Source organism: Rosa rugosa, chromosome 7, assembly GCF_958449725.1.
Source record: "Rosa rugosa chromosome 7, drRosRugo1.1, whole genome shotgun sequence".
Classification (NCBI taxonomy): domain Eukaryota; kingdom Viridiplantae; phylum Streptophyta; class Magnoliopsida; order Rosales; family Rosaceae; genus Rosa; species Rosa rugosa.
Genome location: NC_084826.1, coordinates 11,643,394 through 11,664,268, shown reverse-complemented (window position 1 = coordinate 11,664,268; position 20,875 = coordinate 11,643,394). Strand labels below are relative to the sequence as shown.

General features: G+C 38.5%; 4 protein-coding genes and 1 pseudogene across 4 annotated transcripts; all 5 read right to left on the bottom strand.

The window, feature by feature from the left end:
• Positions 1–4,258: 4,258 nt before the first annotated feature.
• Positions 4,259–6,565, bottom strand: LOC133721641 (heat shock cognate 70 kDa protein-like; annotated as a pseudogene).
• Positions 6,566–7,650: 1,085 nt separating this feature from the next.
• Positions 7,651–10,361, bottom strand: LOC133720050 (heat shock cognate 70 kDa protein-like). Its single transcript, XM_062146241.1, has 2 exons — positions 9,660–10,361; positions 7,651–9,215 (listed from the first exon to the last, which is right to left on the bottom strand). The coding sequence occupies exons 1-2, from the start codon at positions 9,859–9,861 to the stop codon at positions 7,879–7,881; spliced, it is 1,539 nt and encodes a 512-aa protein (XP_062002225.1). The 5' UTR covers positions 9,862–10,361; the 3' UTR covers positions 7,651–7,878.
• A 136-nt stretch (positions 10,362–10,497) lies between these two features.
• Positions 10,498–14,309, bottom strand: LOC133720051 (serine/threonine-protein kinase AFC1). Its single transcript, XM_062146242.1, has 12 exons — positions 13,980–14,309; positions 13,440–13,611; positions 13,242–13,268; positions 12,979–13,132; positions 12,853–12,901; positions 12,620–12,734; positions 12,306–12,397; positions 11,777–11,933; positions 11,586–11,650; positions 11,084–11,181; positions 10,894–10,999; positions 10,498–10,789 (listed from the first exon to the last, which is right to left on the bottom strand). Exons 1-12 carry the CDS (start codon positions 14,085–14,087, stop codon positions 10,631–10,633), a joined length of 1,302 nt encoding a protein of 433 aa, XP_062002226.1. The 5' UTR covers positions 14,088–14,309; the 3' UTR covers positions 10,498–10,630.
• A 1,631-nt stretch (positions 14,310–15,940) lies between these two features.
• Positions 15,941–18,311, bottom strand: LOC133721726 (pentatricopeptide repeat-containing protein At5g42450, mitochondrial). Its single transcript, XM_062148417.1, has one exon. It carries the CDS (start codon positions 17,882–17,884, stop codon positions 16,370–16,372), a length of 1,515 nt encoding a protein of 504 aa, XP_062004401.1. The 5' UTR covers positions 17,885–18,311; the 3' UTR covers positions 15,941–16,369.
• A 164-nt stretch (positions 18,312–18,475) lies between these two features.
• Positions 18,476–20,245, bottom strand: LOC133720046 (uncharacterized). Its single transcript, XM_062146239.1, has 2 exons — positions 20,084–20,245; positions 18,476–19,453 (listed from the first exon to the last, which is right to left on the bottom strand). The coding sequence occupies exons 1-2, from the start codon at positions 20,108–20,110 to the stop codon at positions 18,608–18,610; spliced, it is 873 nt and encodes a 290-aa protein (XP_062002223.1). The 5' UTR covers positions 20,111–20,245; the 3' UTR covers positions 18,476–18,607.
• Between the last annotated feature and the right edge of the window lie 630 nt (positions 20,246–20,875).

The window sequence follows — 20,875 nt, the reverse complement described above, 5'->3', positions numbered from 1 at the left end:
CCTCTAATGACTACGGACATAAACGAGTATTAGAGAAGCTTATGTGTCGTTCTAGTGGGTTGTATGCAACCACTATTCGAGTCATTGAATCCAACCATGTCATGAGAGATGACTTATGGGATTCTGACACATATAGGCTTTGGCACGACCGTTTGGGACACCCAGGTCATGATATGATGATCCGTGATACTAAAAACTTCACACGAACATCTCTTCTTCAGAACGAAGAGAAGTGAGAATCAAAAGTCGATTCAAAGAGAGCATTGCACCACCGCCGCACCTTGGGGCGTCGTTGCCATGCACCACCGGTCGGCCAACGCCGGCGCTGTGATCCCCCTGCAGCAAAATCATGGCTTTGACTCCATGTATGGAGACTTGGCTCCTCTCTCTACTTCTCAAAGTAAATTGTGACATTGTGGCTCAACCAAAACCTTCATTGGTTGATTACAAGGCCAATCTTTCATTCTGTAAAGCCTGTTTTTTTTAGGATCAAGACCATCCTATGCAAAGGACACTAAAGAAATAATTCCATTCTTACATAGAATATAGAATCCAAGGGGATTTTGTGGATCGATTCAACCAACTTGCGGACTGCTTAGATGTTTTATGGTGTTGGTTAATGTGCGGACACGCTGGTCACATGTCGCGCTATCATCCACTCGTAATGCTGCTTATATGATGAACTCCTAGCCCAGAACATATGGCTACAGGCTCACTACCCAGATCATCCCATTCAGTCAATTTGACTTGATAATGCTAGAGAGTTTACATCGAAAATTTTCGATGACTATTGCATATCATTGGGTATTGATATCAAGTATCATATTCCCATGTACACACCCAATTGGTCTCATGGAAAAGCCACCATGGTAGCTCGGACTTTGGTAATGCGCACCAATATTTCCGCTTGGGTTATGCAATATCGCATGCAGCTATGCTAATTCGTCTACGACTCATAGCAGCCACTCAACTTTTATTTGCGTTACAGCTAGTGACTGGGTTCGAGTCTAATATCTCGTACTTATGCATATTTGAGTGTGAGGTTTATGTGCCAATTGCGCCGCCACAGCGCATCAACATGAGTCATTGCAACGAATGCATATATATATATATATATATATATATATATATATATATATATATTTGTGTTGGACATAAGTCTCCAACTATAAGTCCACTATGTAGAACCCTTGACAGGCAATCTCTTTTTCGCTGGATTTGCGAATTGTCACTTTGATGAGACAGTCTTCCCGTCGTTATAGGGAGATTAGAACATCAATGTTCAACAAGAACAACAGGAATTGTCGTGGTCTGTCCCCACTATGTCTCATCTTGATCCCCTAAAAGTGACGAGATCACATATACCTGCTGCAAACATGTCTGCAAGGATTGATGTCCCCACAAGAGGACATGGTGCCACCCAAAGGAGATGGGTACGGCACCACTACCATGGATGGTGGTATGGTGACGCCACAAAGGTGGCATAATGGCGTCATAGGCCATGGGTTCCACTAGAGAGCGTAGGAGACCCATAGATTCGATGGATTCTCGCTCTAGGAAGAGAGCGAGTTTGGCACAACTTGATCCATTGATCATTGATACTTAAAATCCGTCTCATGAGAATATTCTGGATTGTGGTTATGTCCAAGAGACATCGTTGAAGGACGCCTCAATGTTAGAACCAATTCCTGAGAATATAGAGATCTCTACGAATTACACTAGTGTACATGAAGACGTGGAATTATTAAGACCACTGACATCGAACCTTACTCCGTTGAAGAATGCCAACGTAGAGAAAATTTGCCTAAATGGAAAGATGAGATCCAGGTTGAATTGGATTCACTAACGAAGAGGAATGATTTGGGGCCTGAGATGCCAACACCTCCTAACATAAAACATGTTGACATTAATAGGTCTATGTTAGATAGCGTGATGAGAAAAAGAGATGATAATCTCGCCTTATGGAACAAAATTTCTCACAAAATGCCCTGGAATCGACTACGAGAAGACATATTCTCTCATAATGGATGTCATTGCACTCCACTACCTTATCAGTTTGGTAGTTTCCAAATAACTGAACATGCAGCTTATGAATGTGGTCACTACGTATCTCTATGGGGATCTAGATACTGAATATAATGAAGTTTCTTGTGAACTTCAGTTACCCAAGTCAAGTGGCTCTAGACCATGGACCGCGTTTGCAATGAGGTTGAAACGCTCACTAAAGTGACTACTTGATTGGGAAGGGATATGATGAACTATGCCCCTGCGTTTTCATGACAAGTTCTGGATTTGCAATTGTCACGGTCTATGTTGATAAACATAATTGGAACCCTTGAGAGTTAAGGGAAACCGCTGAACACCTGAAATCTGAGTTTGAGATGAAGGACCTTGGGAGAACACGGTTTTGTCTAGATTTAGAACTTGTATACCGTGTCAATAAATGCTTTGCATTTTGATAAAGTCAAAGATGCACTCCCATGGTTGTCTGTAGTCTTAACTCTAAGAGGGATACGTTTCGTCCCAGGGATGATGACGAAGACGTGTTAATTGGCAGAAGTGTCTTACCTAAGTGCAATAGGCGCATTATTGTACTTAACACAATACAAGACCAGACACCTCATTTGTTATGAACTTGTTGGCTAGATGTAGCCCTGCGCCAACGCAACGCCATTGGATTGGTATAAAGACAATCTTTCGTTACTTAAAATGTACGATAGATATGGGCTTGTTCTATCCCTCTAGAGAGAAAAGAATGACTGAAGAATGAGAACGGATCTCATTAGCCCAAGTGGCACCATCCAAGACGCCGTGATCGGCAAAGCCGCCGGCCACCCATCCTCCTCCCTTATATCAAAACGATGATGATGTTTTGATGAATTTTGCTGATGTAGGGTATCTCTCTGACCCTCACAAATGTCGTTCCCATACCGGTTATGTCTTTACCATAGGAAACACCTCGATATCTTGGAGGTCTACAAAGAAGACCCTTGTTGCTACTTCCTCAAATCATGCAGAGATTATTGCTCTACATGAAGCCGTGCGTGAATGCACATGGCTAAGGTCTGTAATTAGACATATTCAAGGAAATTGTGGTTTGAAGTCTACCACAGATGAACCTACATGCATTTATGAATTGAGCAAATGAAATTAGGTTTCATCAAGGGCAACAACACCAAGCATATATCGCCTAAGTTCTTTTACAATCAGCAACAACATTAATCACTTCTAAAGATTGAAGTGAATCAAATTCGATCAGAGGATAATGTAGCGGACTTATTTACTAAGTCGTTACCTCAATCCACCTTCGAGAAACATGTGAAGAGCATCGGATTGAGAAAGTTATCCGAACTCCCATGATTGTAGCAATCAGGGAGAGATATTGACATCAGGGGGAGGTATGATGTCTACATGTTCGATCTCGAAGAGTGAATGACGTGTTGTGCTCTTTTTGTCCTTCGACCAGGGTTATTTTTGTCCCACAGAGTTTTTGTTACCTGGCAAGGTTTTTAGTGAGGCAACGATCAAAGCGTCATCACCAAGTTTGAGCGGCACAAGGGGGAGTGTTGAAGGAAGTCGACATCATGTATGCCTCTTCAAACTAGGGTTTAGTCTTAGTGTTGTAATAGGAGAAGGTTCTAGATTTCCTAATTATGTTCGGATTCTATTACCTTTCATGTACTCTGTAAATCCCTATATAAAGGGCTCCTATTATCAATAATACGACACAATTCTCGAATCATATTTTCCTACAACATTTCTTTTTTGGACTATGGGGAAATTGTAATCGTTTCATAGAATTTATTTGGTTCATAAAATTCAAAAAAAAAAATTCATAATTGCTTTAATAATTCTTTTATTTTTCTCGATGTCATGCTAATCTTTTCTATATATTGCTTCAATTTTTTTTTTTTTCCAATCTGAAATAGAGTAGACTGATTAATGTCCGAGTTATAGCTGAATATTGACATCATCTCTCCAACAAAATGTTAGTGTAAGAACCAAATTCAAATCCCCTCTTTCTTGATTAGTTGACTATAAAAAATGGCACTCAATGTTGGTTAAAGTCAAGAGCCAAGAAACCGATTGAGGTGTTAGCTTTCCAGAGTGCCTGGCCAAGGTTTTCCTACGCGAACATTGTATAATGTCACATACATTCTTGTACCTCTTTAATTACTATGGTTATGTTGAGGATCATGGTTCCTCACTTTGTTGTTAAGTAACACAAACCCGCTGTTGGGTTATGAGGAATGCCTATTGTTCTCTTGCCTGTCTTTTCCCCATACCATTTTGTTCTCAAATGTCTCAAATCCTACAATTCTAAGCAACAAAACATGAGAACTGAGAGAAAGAAAAAAAAATCTTACGAAGAGTGGAAGGGCGCACAATGTGAAGTAACATAAGATTCCTGTAATCCTGTTACAAGTTGACTGTAAAACAGAACTCAAACAGATAGTCTTTCCTAATCGTGCCTGATCAATGCTCCCTTCCTTACATAGTGGCCTCTCTTCTTCTGTTTTTTGGTCTGAACTACCTAATTCCTTCACAAAGTTCTTATATCACTAGTGAATGTAATCCCTTTCTCCTGACCTGTGAACTTGTCCTTAGCCAAGACACTGAGGATACCATTTTCATCAATATCAAAGATAACATAGATTCTGGGAACACCAGTAGGGGCCAGAGGAATGCCATCAAGTGTAAATTGACCCAAAAAGTTGTTATCGGAAGTTGTTTCACTCTCACCCTCAAAAATTGCAAGGTAGATGCCAGATTGGTTGTCAAAACGAGTAGTAAGCATCCTCTTTTTGGTGATTGGAATTCTGGTGTTCCTTGGAATGACAACACACATGAAATTTTCATCATCTCGAACACGCACTCCAAGTGATAGAGGTGTGACATCCAAGAGATCGACGTCTTGAAGCTTCCCATTTCCATTTCCACTCAAGATTGCAGCTTGAACAGCAGCACCATATGCCACCGCCTCATCCGGATTAATGCTTTTGCATAGCTGCTTTCCCTTGAAGACATTCTGTAATAATTGCTGCACTTTGGGAATTCTAGAAGAACCACCGGCAAGAACAACATCATGAACAGCACTTATATCCATGTTAGCATCCTTCAAACACTTTTCCACAGGCTCCATACACTTGCTGAAGAAATCCATGTTGAGTTGTTCAAATTTGGCACGAGTAAAAGTTAGATAGAAATCAACACCCTTATCCAAACAGTCGAGTTCAATGTCAATAGAAGATACGAATGAGAGTATCCTTTTTGCCTTCTCACAAGCATTTCTTAACCTACCAAGAGCCCTGGAGTTACCACTCACGTCCAAATTATGCTTCTTCTTAAATTCCTCAACACAGTACTTAACCATTCGGTTATCAAAATCTTCACCACCTAGGTGAGTGTCTCAGACCGTAGCCAAAACTTCAAAGACCCCGGAACTAATGTTCAGCAGTGAGACATCTAAAGTTCCACCACCCAAATCAAATACCATCACATTTCTCGTGCTATACCAGCCAGCCCTCTTTTCAAGGCCATAAGCAATCGCTGCAGCTGTCGGTTCATTAATAATACGCATCACCTTTAGGCCTGCAATTTCACCCGCATTTCTTGTAGCCTGGCGCTGCGAATCACTGAAGTAAGTAGGGACGGTGATAACTGCACCTTTCACAGGTGAGTAAAGGTACTGTTCAGCAATCTCCCGCATCTTTGCCAAAACCATGGAGGAGATTTCTTCAGCAGCAAACAGTTTCTCCTGACCCGCATGAGTAACCACAATCATAGGCTTGTCATCACCACCTTCAATGACCTTGAATGGCCACAACTTCATATCAAGCTGAACAATGTGGTCACTGAATCTCCTACCTATTAACCGCTTAGCATCTTTGGACCAATGCCAAATTCACAAACACATTCAACAAACAAAGCAATCGTATCATATGATAGAAACATCAAAAATTCACATTTTACACAAACAAAAGTGACTAATTAACCCAAAATTATATGAAAAAAGCAAAGATGACAAACATGTCATAAATAAAACAATTACAATCATAGTCATCCAAATTCCCAAGCATAATCACTTCTTATGGAACTACTCTTGGAAGAAACAATTCAAGTGGTAGAGAAACAACAAAAGTGAAACACTGAAAGCCTCATTCATGGATAAATCTAATTTCAGAAAGACATGGCAATAAATTGATGAGGGCTTTAGGAAGCAAACCTACCAAAGATGGAATTGGTGGGGTTTTTGAGGACCTGGTTAAATGCTGCATCCCCTACCAATCGTTCAGCATCATTGAAGGCAACATAAGAAGGAGTAGTCCTGTTGCCCTGATCGTTCACAATGACTTCTACATGATCGTTCTTCCACACTGCCACGCACGAGTAAGTCGTCCCCAGATCGATCCCTATTGCTTTGCCCTTTTCTTCTCCCGGCATTTAGGGTCTTCAGAGAGGAAAGCGAAATGTGGTGAGAACTGGGAAGTGAGTGGTAGCACTCTAGGTTTTATAGTTCAACTACTTGGGGCGCGTGAGGTCAAATAAAAGTCGAAGGCTGGTTCCCAAAACAGGCTCACATCACATTCGTATATAAAAGAACTGAACTACTTTAAATATAGAAAACAAATAACAAAATTGTTCTTCATTTTGTTTGAGCATTTGAGGTTTCTTATTGTTCTTCATTATGTTCATAGTCCCTAGCTTGGTTCTTTAGTCGGAACTTGAACTCGAACTTATGGCAAATCAAAGATCCCACATTTAACATGAAAAAATAAGGGTTTTAGTATTGAACAATTCCTCATTAGTTGATGTATCTGAATTTGGGTAACTAAGAATGGTACATTAAGCAAAACACGAAACATCGTGATCGAAAACCATAGAACACAACTAGTTATCGCTAGAGATGGTACGTAATGACTTGATCTGTTCTGCATTTTGTTCACGGCTTGTCACTTGCAGCTCAATTCAAATCAGCAATGTGCAAACAGCAAAACACAGTTTCAAAATGCAAAAAGACCCATCAATTCGAATCTATACAAAATCAAACAATGGTGTACAGTTTTTCGAATTGCAACAAGACCCAACGGTTAGAATCTATATACAAGATCAAGTAAGGGTTTTGGCGACTGTCTTCTTTCAAGAATAGCACTATTTCTAATTTTCTATGCAATTAGCCAAAATAGAGTAGGGTTTGCTTCAATTTCAGTTATAATTATATAAACCTATGTGAAAGCCAAAGAAAAGATGAACTCATAACACTTAAAAAGTGCATATGGAGTTGCAATTAGGAATTCATAACAATTAAATTTGTAATACACCACTATAGTTGATGCAAGCAAATCTAAGAAGAGGATCCATATTCTTATTGCAATCTTGTGCAAGTATAGACTTCCGTAGCACTATTCAAAAAAAAGACTTCCGTAGCTTTAGCGTGGCCTATGGTAAGAGGTAAGAGGTAAGAGGGATGAGGCAAGTCAAGGCTTCCCCATAGACATACAGAATGGGATATTTTCAGCACCATGGTAAGAGGGAAGGGCATTGTTCACTTGCCTGTGTTTTCTTCAAACCATTTTGTTCTCTAGTGTCTCATTTCCTACAAGGACTTAAATTGAGCTAAAAATACTATGAGATATAAAAACCGTAATAGCACACAAAATCATAAAGACATAAATGTATCTCAAACATGTATTGAACATCAGATCCCATTGACAAGTGATTAAAAGATGAACTTAAAACAGATATACTCTTTAAGATCTACATCAACCTGGTATTGCCAAGTGTGAGAGAAAAAAAGAGAAGCACATGATCAACCTTCATTGTTGTGAACAGAAGAAAACAGAGCCTCCTTTTCTCACACTACTGGTATCAATTCCCTCACAAGTTCTTCCTGTCACTCATGATTGTAATCCCTTTTTTCTGGCCAGTGGACTTGTCCTCAGCAGAGACACTTAGGATACCATTTTCATCAATTTCAAAGCAAACATCAAATGGATAACCCTTAGGAGCCGGGGGAATGTCGACGTGGCTAAATTCATCCAAAAGGTTATTATTTGAAGTGCTTTCACTCTCACCCTCAAAAATTGCGAAAACGACCTCAGGTTGGTTGTCATACATTGTAACTAGTGTTGCATTCTTCTTGACGGGAATTCTGGTGTTTCTTGGAATAACAAAGGACATTTTATGTTTATCTGTAGTCTCCACTCCAAGTGACATAGGTGTGACATCCAAGAGATTGAAGTCTTGAAGCTTCCCATTTCCATTCCCACTCAAGATTGCAGCTTGAACAGCAGCACCATATGCTATTGCCTCATCTGGATTAATGCTCTTGCACAATTTTTTCCCCTGGAAGACATCTTGTAATAGTTGCTGCACTTTGGGAATTCTAGAAGATCCACCGGCGAGAACAACATCATCAATCTGGCTTATGTCCATGTTAGCATCTCTTATACACTTCTCCACGGGCTCCATACACTTGTTGAAGAAATCCATGTTCAGCTGTTCAAATTTGGCACGGGAAATAGTTATATAAAAATCAATGCCCTGATCCAAACAGTCAATTTGAACCTCAATAGAAGATGTAAATGAAAGTCTCCTCTTGGCCTTCTCACAACCATTTCTTAGCCTCCTAAGAGCTCTTGAGTTTCCACTCACATCCAAGTTATGCTTCCTCTTAAATTCCTCAACACAGTAATTCACCATTCTGTTATCAAAGTCTTCACCACCAAGGTGAGTGTCTCCAGCCGTGGATTTCACTTCAAAAACACCAGAGCTTATTGTAAGCAGTGACACATCTAAAGTTCCACCTCCCAAATCAAATATCATCACATTTCTTTTGCTATACCAACCAGCCTTTTTTTCAAGACCATAAGCAATTGCTGCAGCTGTTGGTTCATTGATAATACGCATCACCTTTAGACCTGCAAATTCACCTGCATTTCTTGTAGCCTGGCGTTGTGAGTCACTGAAGTAAGCGGGCACTGTGATAACAGCATTTTTCACTGTTGAGTCAAGGAACTCCTCAGCAATCTCCCGCATCTTTGCCAAAACCATGGAGGAGATCTCTTCAGCAGCAAACTGTCTCTCTTGGCCCTCATGTGTAACCACAATCATGGGTTTGTCATCACGGCCTTCAATGACCTTGAATGGCCAGAGCTTCATGTCATTTTGAACAGATATGTCACTGAACCTCCTGCCTATTAACCGCTTTGCATCTGCAGATTGATCTCAAATTCATGAACACATTCCCAAATTTCCAACAGAGGAAATACAGATGTACGAATGCACCATCATGCTTACAAGTACATGCGTTATACACAAAGTTAAGAACTATGGTGAAATACATTACAGCTTCAAACTTTCAATCTGGAAGCAAGCAAATGCATCATTATATTTACAACTGCCGATGTTGTACAAACAAGCATGAACTAAGTTACAGTTTCTATATTTAAGAAATCCATGAAGTCATTTTCACATAAAAGGATGGACTCTTTGGGAAATCATATCAAAATAATATAATAAAATCAAAATAAAACCAAAAGCAGTGGACTTTGTTCAAAATTCACAAACTTCACAATCTATTTTCTAGTCCCTGAAACCCCATACAGGAACATAAAGCTCATTTAAGAAATCAAAGGAGAGAGAGAGAGAGAGAGTACCAAAGATGGAATTGATTGGGTTCTTGATGACCTGGTTGAAAGCTGCGTCACCAACCAAACGCTCAGTTTCATTGAAGGCAACATAAGAAGGAGTGGTCCTGTTGCCCTGATCATTCACTATGATTTCTACATGATCATTCTGCCAAACTGCAACGCACGAGTAAGTTGTCCCCAAATCGATCCCAATTGCCTGTCCCGCCATTCTCACCACTTCAAAACCTCCCAAGAGTAAAAAATTGGTCTTTAGGGTTTTCAGTGAGGAAGAGAGTGCAAATGTGGTGGAATGAACCCAGTGGAAACACAATAGTTAGTAGTCATCAATTTCTTCGTAGTTAAGCGTCCGAGCCACAGTTGCTTGTACTCGTTAGTGCAAAATGACTCTGCTTTAGTAAAGGGATCAAAGGCTGGTTTTTTTTTCTTTTTGAAAAGGGAGGCCGGTTTTTTCTTAAAAAAATTTTAGGTCACATCTAATTTTTTCGTACTAAATCCCATTCAGCCATTCCTCATTTTGTTTGAGATATAGCATCTAGGAGTACAAAAGATGGGCAAAAATAAAATTTGTTAGACGAGCTTAAATGCTAGATGACCTTGATTTGATTCGGGAGGTGCTCAGAGGCCTAATAGTTTTGTTTGACGCTGAACTATACTTGATACAAGTGTTTTTTTTACCATTGATTCCTCATTGCTTTGATGTACTTTAAGTGCGGCCAGAAGGGAAAATCAAGCAGAAGAGAAGTTGGAATTTATTCTTCAAGTCCGAGCATTTTCGTCATCAAAATCACAAAACAAACACCAATTTATCACTATAGAACAAGACAGGAATACGAAACAAAACCGATGACAAGAAATGAGGGAGGGGACGCTTTACTATACATAAAACAATCGTACAAATGAAAAATCACAAGTGGATTTTGACCCATTTAAGCTCTCAGGCTTTTTCTGCTCATGAATGATATAGATGAGTAGGGTTGTTACAGGGGATAGCCAACTCTTCTCACATCTCTAGTGAAAAAGGGGTGTCTTAGTGCTTCCCTTGCCTTGAGCCGCTCTGCGGGCTCGTATCTTAGGAGCCCTTGCAGGAGTTCAATCAGATCACCAGCAGAGTGATCCACATGTTGCATTATTAAGTTCTGCAATGCATTTTTAATAACAAAGTTAGTATGCTGCTACTTAGCTAAAGGTCCAATTGACATTTAAACTGATGTAGACACTTTTTTGTGTATTGAATCAATACCGGTAATCGGGGCAATTTGAATACTGCTCTCATGCTTTCCCTAGATGCGGCCCCATCAGGCCAATCCAGTCGTGCTCCCCTCCTAAAATATTTCTCAGCACGACGGCTGCAAAAATCAGACACAACATAAGGCCTCAACACCTGCATGCCACGTATAAGACATGGGGACTATGTAGAGTAAGAATCTTACTCAGCTCTGAGCACCATATGCTGCGGCAGTGGCCCCAAAACCCTCTCCATCATGGCAAGATGCTCCAAGTTCTCATGTGTTTGAAAAAGGGCCTCACCCTGTTCAAAGACAACATAGAAGGAATGACAAATGTCTCAACCTCTCTAGTCAAGCATGGAAACTAAATTTCAAAGCAATCCTAAAGTATAATTCTCCCGGCCAAACAGTGAGAATGTTGACTCTTTCTCACAATGTTTCTCATACAAGTTGCATTCCTTAACAGTCCTTCGAGCAATCTCTTAATGGACATTTAAAAAATATTTTACTGAGACCCTCAAAATTGTGCATCCAAAGAGGCAACAAATTCATGGTCAGCCATAAGAGGAGTTCAATTGTCAAGGATTATATATATACCCACGACAGTGAAATGGTAACATTGACTTTGGAACGTTCAGTTTATCTAACTTTAAAGGGAAATGACTCAATTATAAATGATGGGCCATATCAACCCACGGGTACTTACAGAGCATAGTTCAACAAGTATGCAGCCCACACTCCATATATCACAAGGATAGTTCCACCCAAGACCTGCGGGTAACAACATTAGAGTGTTATCTAAAACTGCAAATCAACAATGGCTAAAAAAACAACAAAAAAAGATATTGATTGCTCAAGTATCCAGGATTTGTATTTGAGCATCCAAAATTTGTCTACCTAAGATAACCTCCGGTGCACGATAATGGCGTGTTGACACCACATAGCTATGATCCTGATGTTCAAATGTTGTGCTTCCAAAATCAATGAGCTTAATGGCACTTGACTTGGGCAGATTCTTGAAATAAGAACCCTCTTTAGTTGACCGTGCCAGAAACTTCATAGTAGTTGAGAAAAAAAACAATTAAGTCTTGGAAGTATGAGCTTATACTAATAATGGGGCACAAGATCTTGGGATGGTACATCAAGTCAGAAGTATGAACTTATAAAAAACAAGACATCAAGTCAGAAGTATGAACTTATAGAAAACAAGACTAAACGAAGCTATACCAATTAAGGATCAAATCAGAAAATATGCTTGCATACCCACGCATTGCACAGTATTTCTAGAATGAGGCACAAAGATATGACAATCCGCAAGATAATTAACTAAGTGCGTACAATGCTGTTCTCTGCTTGTGTGTGCATGCAAGCACAATTAATACGTCAATATAACAAAAAGATAAAAGCATGGGTTTGAAAAAAATACCCTATAGTCTGGCACTTTGATGTAGTCGGAGGAAACAAGCAGAATATTTTCCGGCTTCAAATCAGTATGAATAAGGCGTAAATCATGCATAACTGCAAAGTAAACCAGCACACAAATCAAAACAAAGTGAATAAACTGCCATTAATATTATCATCAACCACATGGTTAAACAAACAAATGTTGTCTTTACAAAGACAGAGAAACTGATAGGGATTTAAAATATGTATCATTGCAGATCTCAGCTTTACACAAACAGATTGAGCATCAAGTTGCAAAAATTTAGACAAAAATGGTGCAAAGAATTGCCCACACACATGCTACAGACTCCAAAAGTTGTCTGGCAAGCTCCCGAACAAGATCAATGGGAAATGAACGGTAGCTGTTTTTGCGAAGAAAATCGTATAAGCTAGGTCCAAGCTTCTCAAATACCTGTTGAAACCATTTAAATCCATCCGCAAGTTCTTTTAACTCACAGAAAATTCAGGCATGAAGGAGTATATATTGCTCCTCCAAGCTAATGAAATCAGAAGTACCAATAAATACTTACAATACAAATATGATTACGATAGTCAAACCAATTCCGAATTTGCACACAACTGCAAAGAATGAAACCGCTTATACCAACATCAAACTTCTACAGCCAATAAGTAGACAGAAAATGAAAAATCCTTACCGAGTGCCACCAATATCATGCCTTGCAAGCCTTTGTAGGACATCAATTTCAATCATCGCAGCTTCACGATACTTATGTATGGAGCGGATAATTTTAATTGCCACAAATTCTTTCTTTTCATTGTCAAAACACTCCAACACTTGCCCAAAAGTCCCTGGAAAAAATCAAACCAAATATTAATTTTCTGAAGAATAAAAAATAGAGATATGCATCCCTTCTGGCGAAGGTGTATTATACTCCCATGAAAGCAATAAAATACGAACCCTCTCCCATTTTGTTGAGAATCCTATCTGCAAAATTGGATGAGAAAAACGTATTAGCGAATAAATAACAAGTATCATTGATAGATAAATAACCAACTAAAGCTATCAGCAAAAACACCAACATGCTGCGATGCAATTTAACCTACTTACATAGAATAACATCTAAATTCTAAAGTAACAACGGTTGAAGAGACATACATCGAGGGGTTAGATTATCTCCAATCCCAAACACATAATGACCATCTTTATCATCAGGCCTCCACGGAGGGGAGGCATTCCGAGGCAATCCCCCATAAAACATGGACGTATATGTGTAATTAGGAATTGGCCCGGTTCCAAACTCCGGCCCGCAATATATTGCTGGAAGCAGCTGCAGAACATACAAAAGCGTAAGTATAATCACCAAATACATATATATACCACGAATCATTCAAATTTCCAGTATCTGCTACAGAAATTCCAAAAGGCTAAATTGCATTTCAAAATTCTAATTCATATCAACTATATTTGGATAATGAAAAACACTGGGGACACGAATCGGATCCATCTTTCTTCAAATAATCTTCTTTCTAATAAAAATTGTGAAGAAGAGGGAGGGAACTCGAAATTAAATTATAAGAAGGGAAATGAGTATGTTAATGATCCAAGAATCAATCATTCAGAAAGGTTTCATATTTTGCAATTGAAACAGAAAACTGTGATTTTTGAACAAAATTTGAAATTGAAAGAAATACAAACCTCGGGAGGAGGAAGAGGAGGGGGCATATCCCATGTTAATCGAGGCCTCTTCCTGGGACGCTTATCCATATTCTGGTGAGGAAATTCAATTATCCTCTGCGTCTCCATTTTCCCCCTAATTTTGAGCTCCCTCTCAGAACCAGACTCTATCCCAGGAGCGATCGAAATTTCAAGGAGAAGCAAGAAATTGAGGACCTAATTAGGCTTCTGAGAATTGAATTAGAAAAATTGAGAAACAAATTTGGGGAATTTGGGAAGGAATTTTTTGAACCCTGGAACCCTAATCTTGGATCTGAAGCACATAACAATGGGGTTGGAACTAACCCTGGTTAAGGGGGGTTGGAACTTTTAAGTTTTTAGAGGTCGGTTAACTGGGGAATTGAGTCGATGTTTCTAACTATGGTTAGAAAAGTGGGTCCACAGATTTTGATTAAAACCGCGGCCGCGGGACCGCCCGACCCGTATTCTCTGCGTGTGTTCTTGCGCGCTTTTTCATTGCGCTTATCTAACACGTGTCCAGAGGTGGACCCGTGAGATACCACGCGCATATTCTCTTTCAAATTTAAAATTTTGTATTTGTTTTTGAAATTTTCTTTTTTTGAGTAATGAATTTTTATTTTTTTTTTTACATAAAAGTTCAGGTAAGAGGGAGGCTTACCAGGACAAACCTACGACCTTGACCCAACAGAACTTACGAAAGCCAGTGTCCCAACCCAGCTCATTGATATGGAATTATGCAGGATATTTTCTAAATTACCCACTAACAAAGGATAGTCGGCAGCGGGATTCAAACTTGGATAAGAGCTCCAACACAAGATCGTCCTTACCAACTAAACCAACTTTTGTTGGCTGAGTAATGAATTTTGATGCAAGGGAAAATTCCAAATTGGTTGTATTATTGGAGATTTTTCTATCCGATCTTTTGTAACATATCATTGTCACTAATTAAAATCATGTTCCAAAAAAATCTTGATTGCTAGTGGATACGTTTCTATATTTAGAGAAATAATAAAATAGAGGAGATTCAAACTCTAATCTTGAACGTAACACTTACATGTAGATAAAATGAATATAAAAAAATTATACTATAATGAAAAGTGGAGAATTTAACATGGTCCAAAAAAATCTTGGTTGCTAATGGATAGGTTTCTACATTTAGAGAAATAATAAAATAGATGATATTCGAACTCTAATTTTAAACATAACACTCACTTATAGATAAAATGAATATAAAAAATTATATTATAATGAAAAGTGGAGAATTTTAAATTGAGGATTTCTATTGGGACCTCCAAATTTGCTCATATGACCTCTATATCTTTTGAATTATTGAATTACATATATATCCTCTTGTAAAATGACAGTTATAGACAATAAACTATAATCAACTAGTATATATTTTCTTTACAAACCTCCCCACCTAGTTTTAACACAAATTAAAGACTAAGAAATTGTTTCGAACTTTTATTGAGTTCTTAATCTAGACTTCGTTCAAAGTTTGGTTGGAGGATGAGTTTTGGGTGGGAGACGGTGGTTTTTGTTTTTTGTTTTTTTCTTTTTGTTTTGTGTTTTTTTTTTTTGTGTTCCGGGTTTTTTTATTTATATCAATTTTTGTAACATTTCATTTTTTTATAAGGGTTAGAAACATAGGAATCATTGTCTAACCGTTTTATTTATGACTACTTGACCAATTTCTGTGTTATGACCGTTTGATTCATTATTTAAAGTTCTAGAAATTTAATTTGGTCATTTTTTAGGTTTGCATGCAAAAAAGAACCAAAAAATAAATTTAAAAAAAGGAATGGAGGTGTAGTTAGTGAATTAGAGGTATAATGAGTATTTTATTTTTTTGTATGTGAATAATATAACTAAGGTTATTTGAGGAATTCAAAAGGAGGTTTAGTGAGCAATTTTTTGTATTTAAAAGCACAAAGGAAGTGTAGAGAGTATAAGAGGTCAAATGAGCAAATTTGGAGGTCTCAATAGAAACTCTCTTTTAAATTCCGATCCGTGCAGTAACATCTTTTTGTATAACCAGCGCAACATTTATATCGGGAAGAGGCCCATTTTGATAGATATGAGCAACATAATTAGCTGTCTAGCTGATATAGAACACCTGATATGAACACCATACAGGCAAATATCAAAATTTGAAGGAAGGTGTTTAACACTTAAAAAAAAAAAAAAACCTATTTCATATCAGGTAATTTTCTGTTCTCTTCCAAGAGATTTGAAAATTGCATTTGGTTAGGCATTTTCTCCCCAGATTATGTATTTGAAGCTTCCTCAAGTTGCTTGCACAGAAGCACATTTAGCTTGAAGGCCAGCTCCAGCTAAGTGTTGGTGCAGTAGAGAATTATATATCATCAAGACAATTTTCTCCTCTCGATTTATTCTCCCTCAAATGCTCTGTACAGAATTTCTAACACAGTATAAATTTCATTCATTTGGTGATGATTCTTATCGCCGGTGGTAAATACATGAACTTTGCTTCTGATTTCTATCCAACTGCAACCTGGAATCCTCTTCATCCCTTTGTCTTTCATTTCTCTCCTTACTGTTGACACACTCTGCCACCGTCCAGCTGCAGAATGTGCATTAGATACCATAACATATGATGACACATCTCCAGGATCCAAAGCCAAGATTCTTCTTGCAGCAAACTCCCCCAATTCCATATTTGAGTGGATTTGGCAGCCACCAAGCAATGCCTTCCAAAACCCAATACCTGGTTCAAAAGGCAAATCACTAATAAACTCCTCAGCTTGTCTGAAACACCCTGAGCGCGAGAGTAAATCAACCATACAAGCATAATGCTCGGGCTTTAGAATGCCGGCGTCCTCCATTCTTGCCTGGTTAAAATAGGAGTAACCCTTGTCAACAAGACCAGCATGATTACAAGCCCACAATAACCCCAGAACTGTAACACTGTTGGGTTTACAATCTGAGACCCTCATCTTTTCGAAAAAACTTATGGCTTCCTCTCCTTTACCATTTTGAGCATACCCACAAATCACAGCATTCCAAGAAACAATGTTTCTTCCCCTGAGTTTATCGAAAACCAAGAGACTATCTTCCATGCTCCCACATTTTGCATAAAAGCTTATTAGAGAATTGCTAATAAACACATCAAACTTACCCAAAGCCTTGACAGCACAGGCATGAAAGCTTCTCCCAATTCCTAGTGCTGCTATATTGGCAGCTGCAATTATAGCACAAGGAAAAGTAGACTGACTCGGCACCAACCCATTTCGAAGCATCTCAATGAAAAGATTCACAGCCTCTTCATTGTGGCCTGTTTGGCTATACCCTCCAATCATCGCATTCCATGAAACTACATTCCTCTCTGGCATCACTCGGAAAAGCTCGAGAGCATCTTCAAGCATCTCCTTTTTCAGGTAAGCACATATCAATGTAGTGTAGGAAACCACATTCGGCTTCTGGGTATCTTCGAAAGCTCTTCGAGCATCCTGGATTATGCTCAGCTTAGCATAAAGATCCAAAATTGCACTACCCACGAAGACATTCGAATGCAGACCCATCTTTGTTGCACATGCATGAAGTTGCTTGCCTATATTCAAATCTCCAAGCGCGGTCGAGGAGTGAATGACAGTGCCAAATGTGTACTCGTTGGGTCGAATATTCAAAACAAGCATTCTTGAAAAGAGATACACAGCTTGTTCATGATGGTGCTGCCGAGCAAAGCTGCCTATTATTGTAGTGGCCGAGACCACGTTTAAGTCAGGCGTTTCATCGAACACTTGGTGGGCAGTCAAGAATGTGTCTGAGGTCTTTGAATGTCTAACAAGATAGGCATTAGCTTTCTGGGTTTCAGTAAGAAGGGCACAAGCTGAAGTGTGAACTGTCCTTTGTATCTCTCTCAATCTGCACAATATGGGTTTCATGTGGGTTTTGTTAAGGGGAGTAGCTGTGCGTGATAAGCATATTGGGTAGCTTTTGATCCTTGGAACCAAAACTAAAACTACAAAGTTTTGTGGACTGAGGAATGTAGCTTGGAATTGGAAGTGGTTGAGTAGAAAAGTTGGTTTAGGCAAAGAGAGTCAGTTGTGCTAGCTACGCCCTTGCCGTCCAGGTAAGTATCACATTTACAAAGAGCAAAATAGTTGTTTATGGGCCATGGTGTTGGGTTTGGTGCCCGTGTTTTGGATTTCCTCTCCTCCTATAATTTAGACTCTTCTTGATGATGACCTTGCTGGTGACGATCTTCCTATGATGGTCTTGTTATCGTAGTCTAAACAGTTTTGTTGCTGTTTTGGGCTTTTTGCCCTCTTTATACACCAAAAAAATATTAAACTAAGAAGGAAATAAATAAAGGTTTTGAAAGATTTACTGAAGGTTTTGAAAGTTGAAACTCATTAAGTAGGCTAATAGTTTTCATACCTAAAGGGAGCTATAAATTGTCACTTTTGACCATTAGAAAGGATAACATCAAAGATTTGCAAATCCAACATACCTATTTATTCAGATCCCACGATTTCATGTACAACAGTAACCAAACCCAGAAAACTACAAAGTATGAAATAAACCATGATTTCTTTTACTATAACTCACCAAACCCTATTTGTACTACTGTTTAGACATAAGTAAAGAAGGATTTACTGCCCTCATCAGAACCTTCTTTTTCTTCTCTTACAAGTCCCAATCTGACTCTGCATGAGATCACTTGAACTGTTACCAACTCGAGTCTTCACACTAGCAGAACCATGTTCAAAGTCCAACACAGATGAAGATGGTATGTGAGAAAATCCGAGTGAGCTTGAACCTTGTACTGCACGAATTGGCTTGACTGCTTCAATCTGTTCTTGTGAGCCAAAGTCACATCCATAAATGAGATTGGATGAACTTTTTAAAGGAGGAAGAGGTGGAGGGTTTTTCCACTTGGGAAGAGGAACAACAAGAAGTGTCTGAAGTAAAGCCTCATTTTCCATTACAGCCTGGAACAATCTTCCTTTCTTAGGCAGTGGTCTGACCCTAACAATATTATCAATCAAAACATCAGCACGATCAATGATCTTTGAGTTTGATGAAGACATCGTAGCCACCTGAACGGACTCATCACACCCTTGAACAGCAGCAATATTCTTGGAAAATCCTAAGTTACTTGAATCAGCAGCAAAGTTGTATTTAGTGGGATATGAACTAGTTTTGGATATAACATCTGATTCTTTAACTGTTGAGAAATTTGAGGCTTTTTGCAGACTTGGATAATTTTCATTGTTGACCTCAGAGAACATAGGGCTTGTTTCATTTTCAGCTGGTATGGGCAAGAACATTTTGAGTAGTTGTTGCAACTGGTCTTTTGCTTCATCTCTTTCTCGACAAGCTACCTTCAAGAGATGAAACAACTGCTTTGTGATCTCCTCATTTTTGCTTACCTCCTGATTCGCCCTTATTTGCGCTGATTCTAGTTCATAGTTGATGCTGAGAAGCTTGTATTTCAGCTCATCAATGGTCTGTCAGTCAGCTAACAGATTAAATATAGAGACACATTACACAAACATGTGCAAAGCCTAAATAGGCCTAATTAAGCAGATGACATGTATATACAAGTAGTTCAAACAAAAACAGCTCCTTTAGATCGAACAGAATGAACATCATAGTTCAATACTTCAATGGCTGAAATATATCATTCACTACAAATGTTTATACAAGCCATTAATAGATAAAATTTAGTTCTGATCATTTCTTTTGTAATAGAGAAAAAAAGTATTTCAATTTGGTACATATATATATATGTAATTAGAAGATGAGCAAGCAACAAAGGGTATATTTTGATTTTTACATTTGAGACCTACTTTTTCTCATCATCACCTTCATAGCATAAACAAGTACAAGAGTTTTAATAGCCATTTTCAGCATTGTCATATTTTTCTGTATGGTAAAATTAGTTTGCAAACACAAGAAAATGAAAACTTTCAGAACCAATCTTGAAATTAAGACTACGCAATCATATATAGGATATGGGGACTCCAATCATGCAAATTTAGATTATGAATCATATGAAAACTAAGAATTAAATGAAATCACTCCATCAACTAATATGCAAAGGACTCCCAAGATTTTGAATTGAAGAAATCACTAACCTCTTGATCACTCCAAATGTAAACCATTTTATCTCTATCACTCTCTCTGTAGTTACAAGACAAAAGAGATGTAGAACAACAAGGACTAGCCGACTTTTAAATTGAAGAGGAGGAGCCAGAAGTGCTACAGTTTAGCGAGCTTCCATTTCCAGAGGCGTAATCTTAAATGGTGGGAAGAGTATATATAAGGTATGATTGAAACCTTCTTGAAATTACTAGTAGCATTATTATACTCACGGCCCTATTCGTATGTCACTAATTAACTCGCCCATAATTAGTGGGATTCTCTTGTTATCCTTTGTCTCTCAATGTCTCAATCCGGTGGTTGCTACAGGTATGATTAGTAATTACCTACGACAGAGACTCAGTTCCTATGTACACATAGCTAATGAACCTTGATTTACTGTTGGATTTAAATACCATTGATCAAATGCACTGAATTTTAGCCAATTTGGGTAGCTCTATCAAAGATGTCAAAACAAAAGATACATTGCTTTCACCTTACCATATTCCATAAGGAGCTGTTATTGCCTTATCGATGCTCGAAAAAATAAAGTTAATATTGTATCATTTTCAAACACTCATAAAATAAGTGTGATGCTCGTATTGAGAAAGTCTTGCGTACATTCGTTGTACCACGTGTCTGATACGGCTGACCAATCAGTACGTGTCATGTAGAGAATGTGTTTTGGATATTTGACTTTGAAAAAACAAAGGTAATTTTGAAATTAGCATTTTTTTTTCTTCTGAATTTTGATTGAGCAGCCGCACCGCGTGGCTTATAATTTTTTC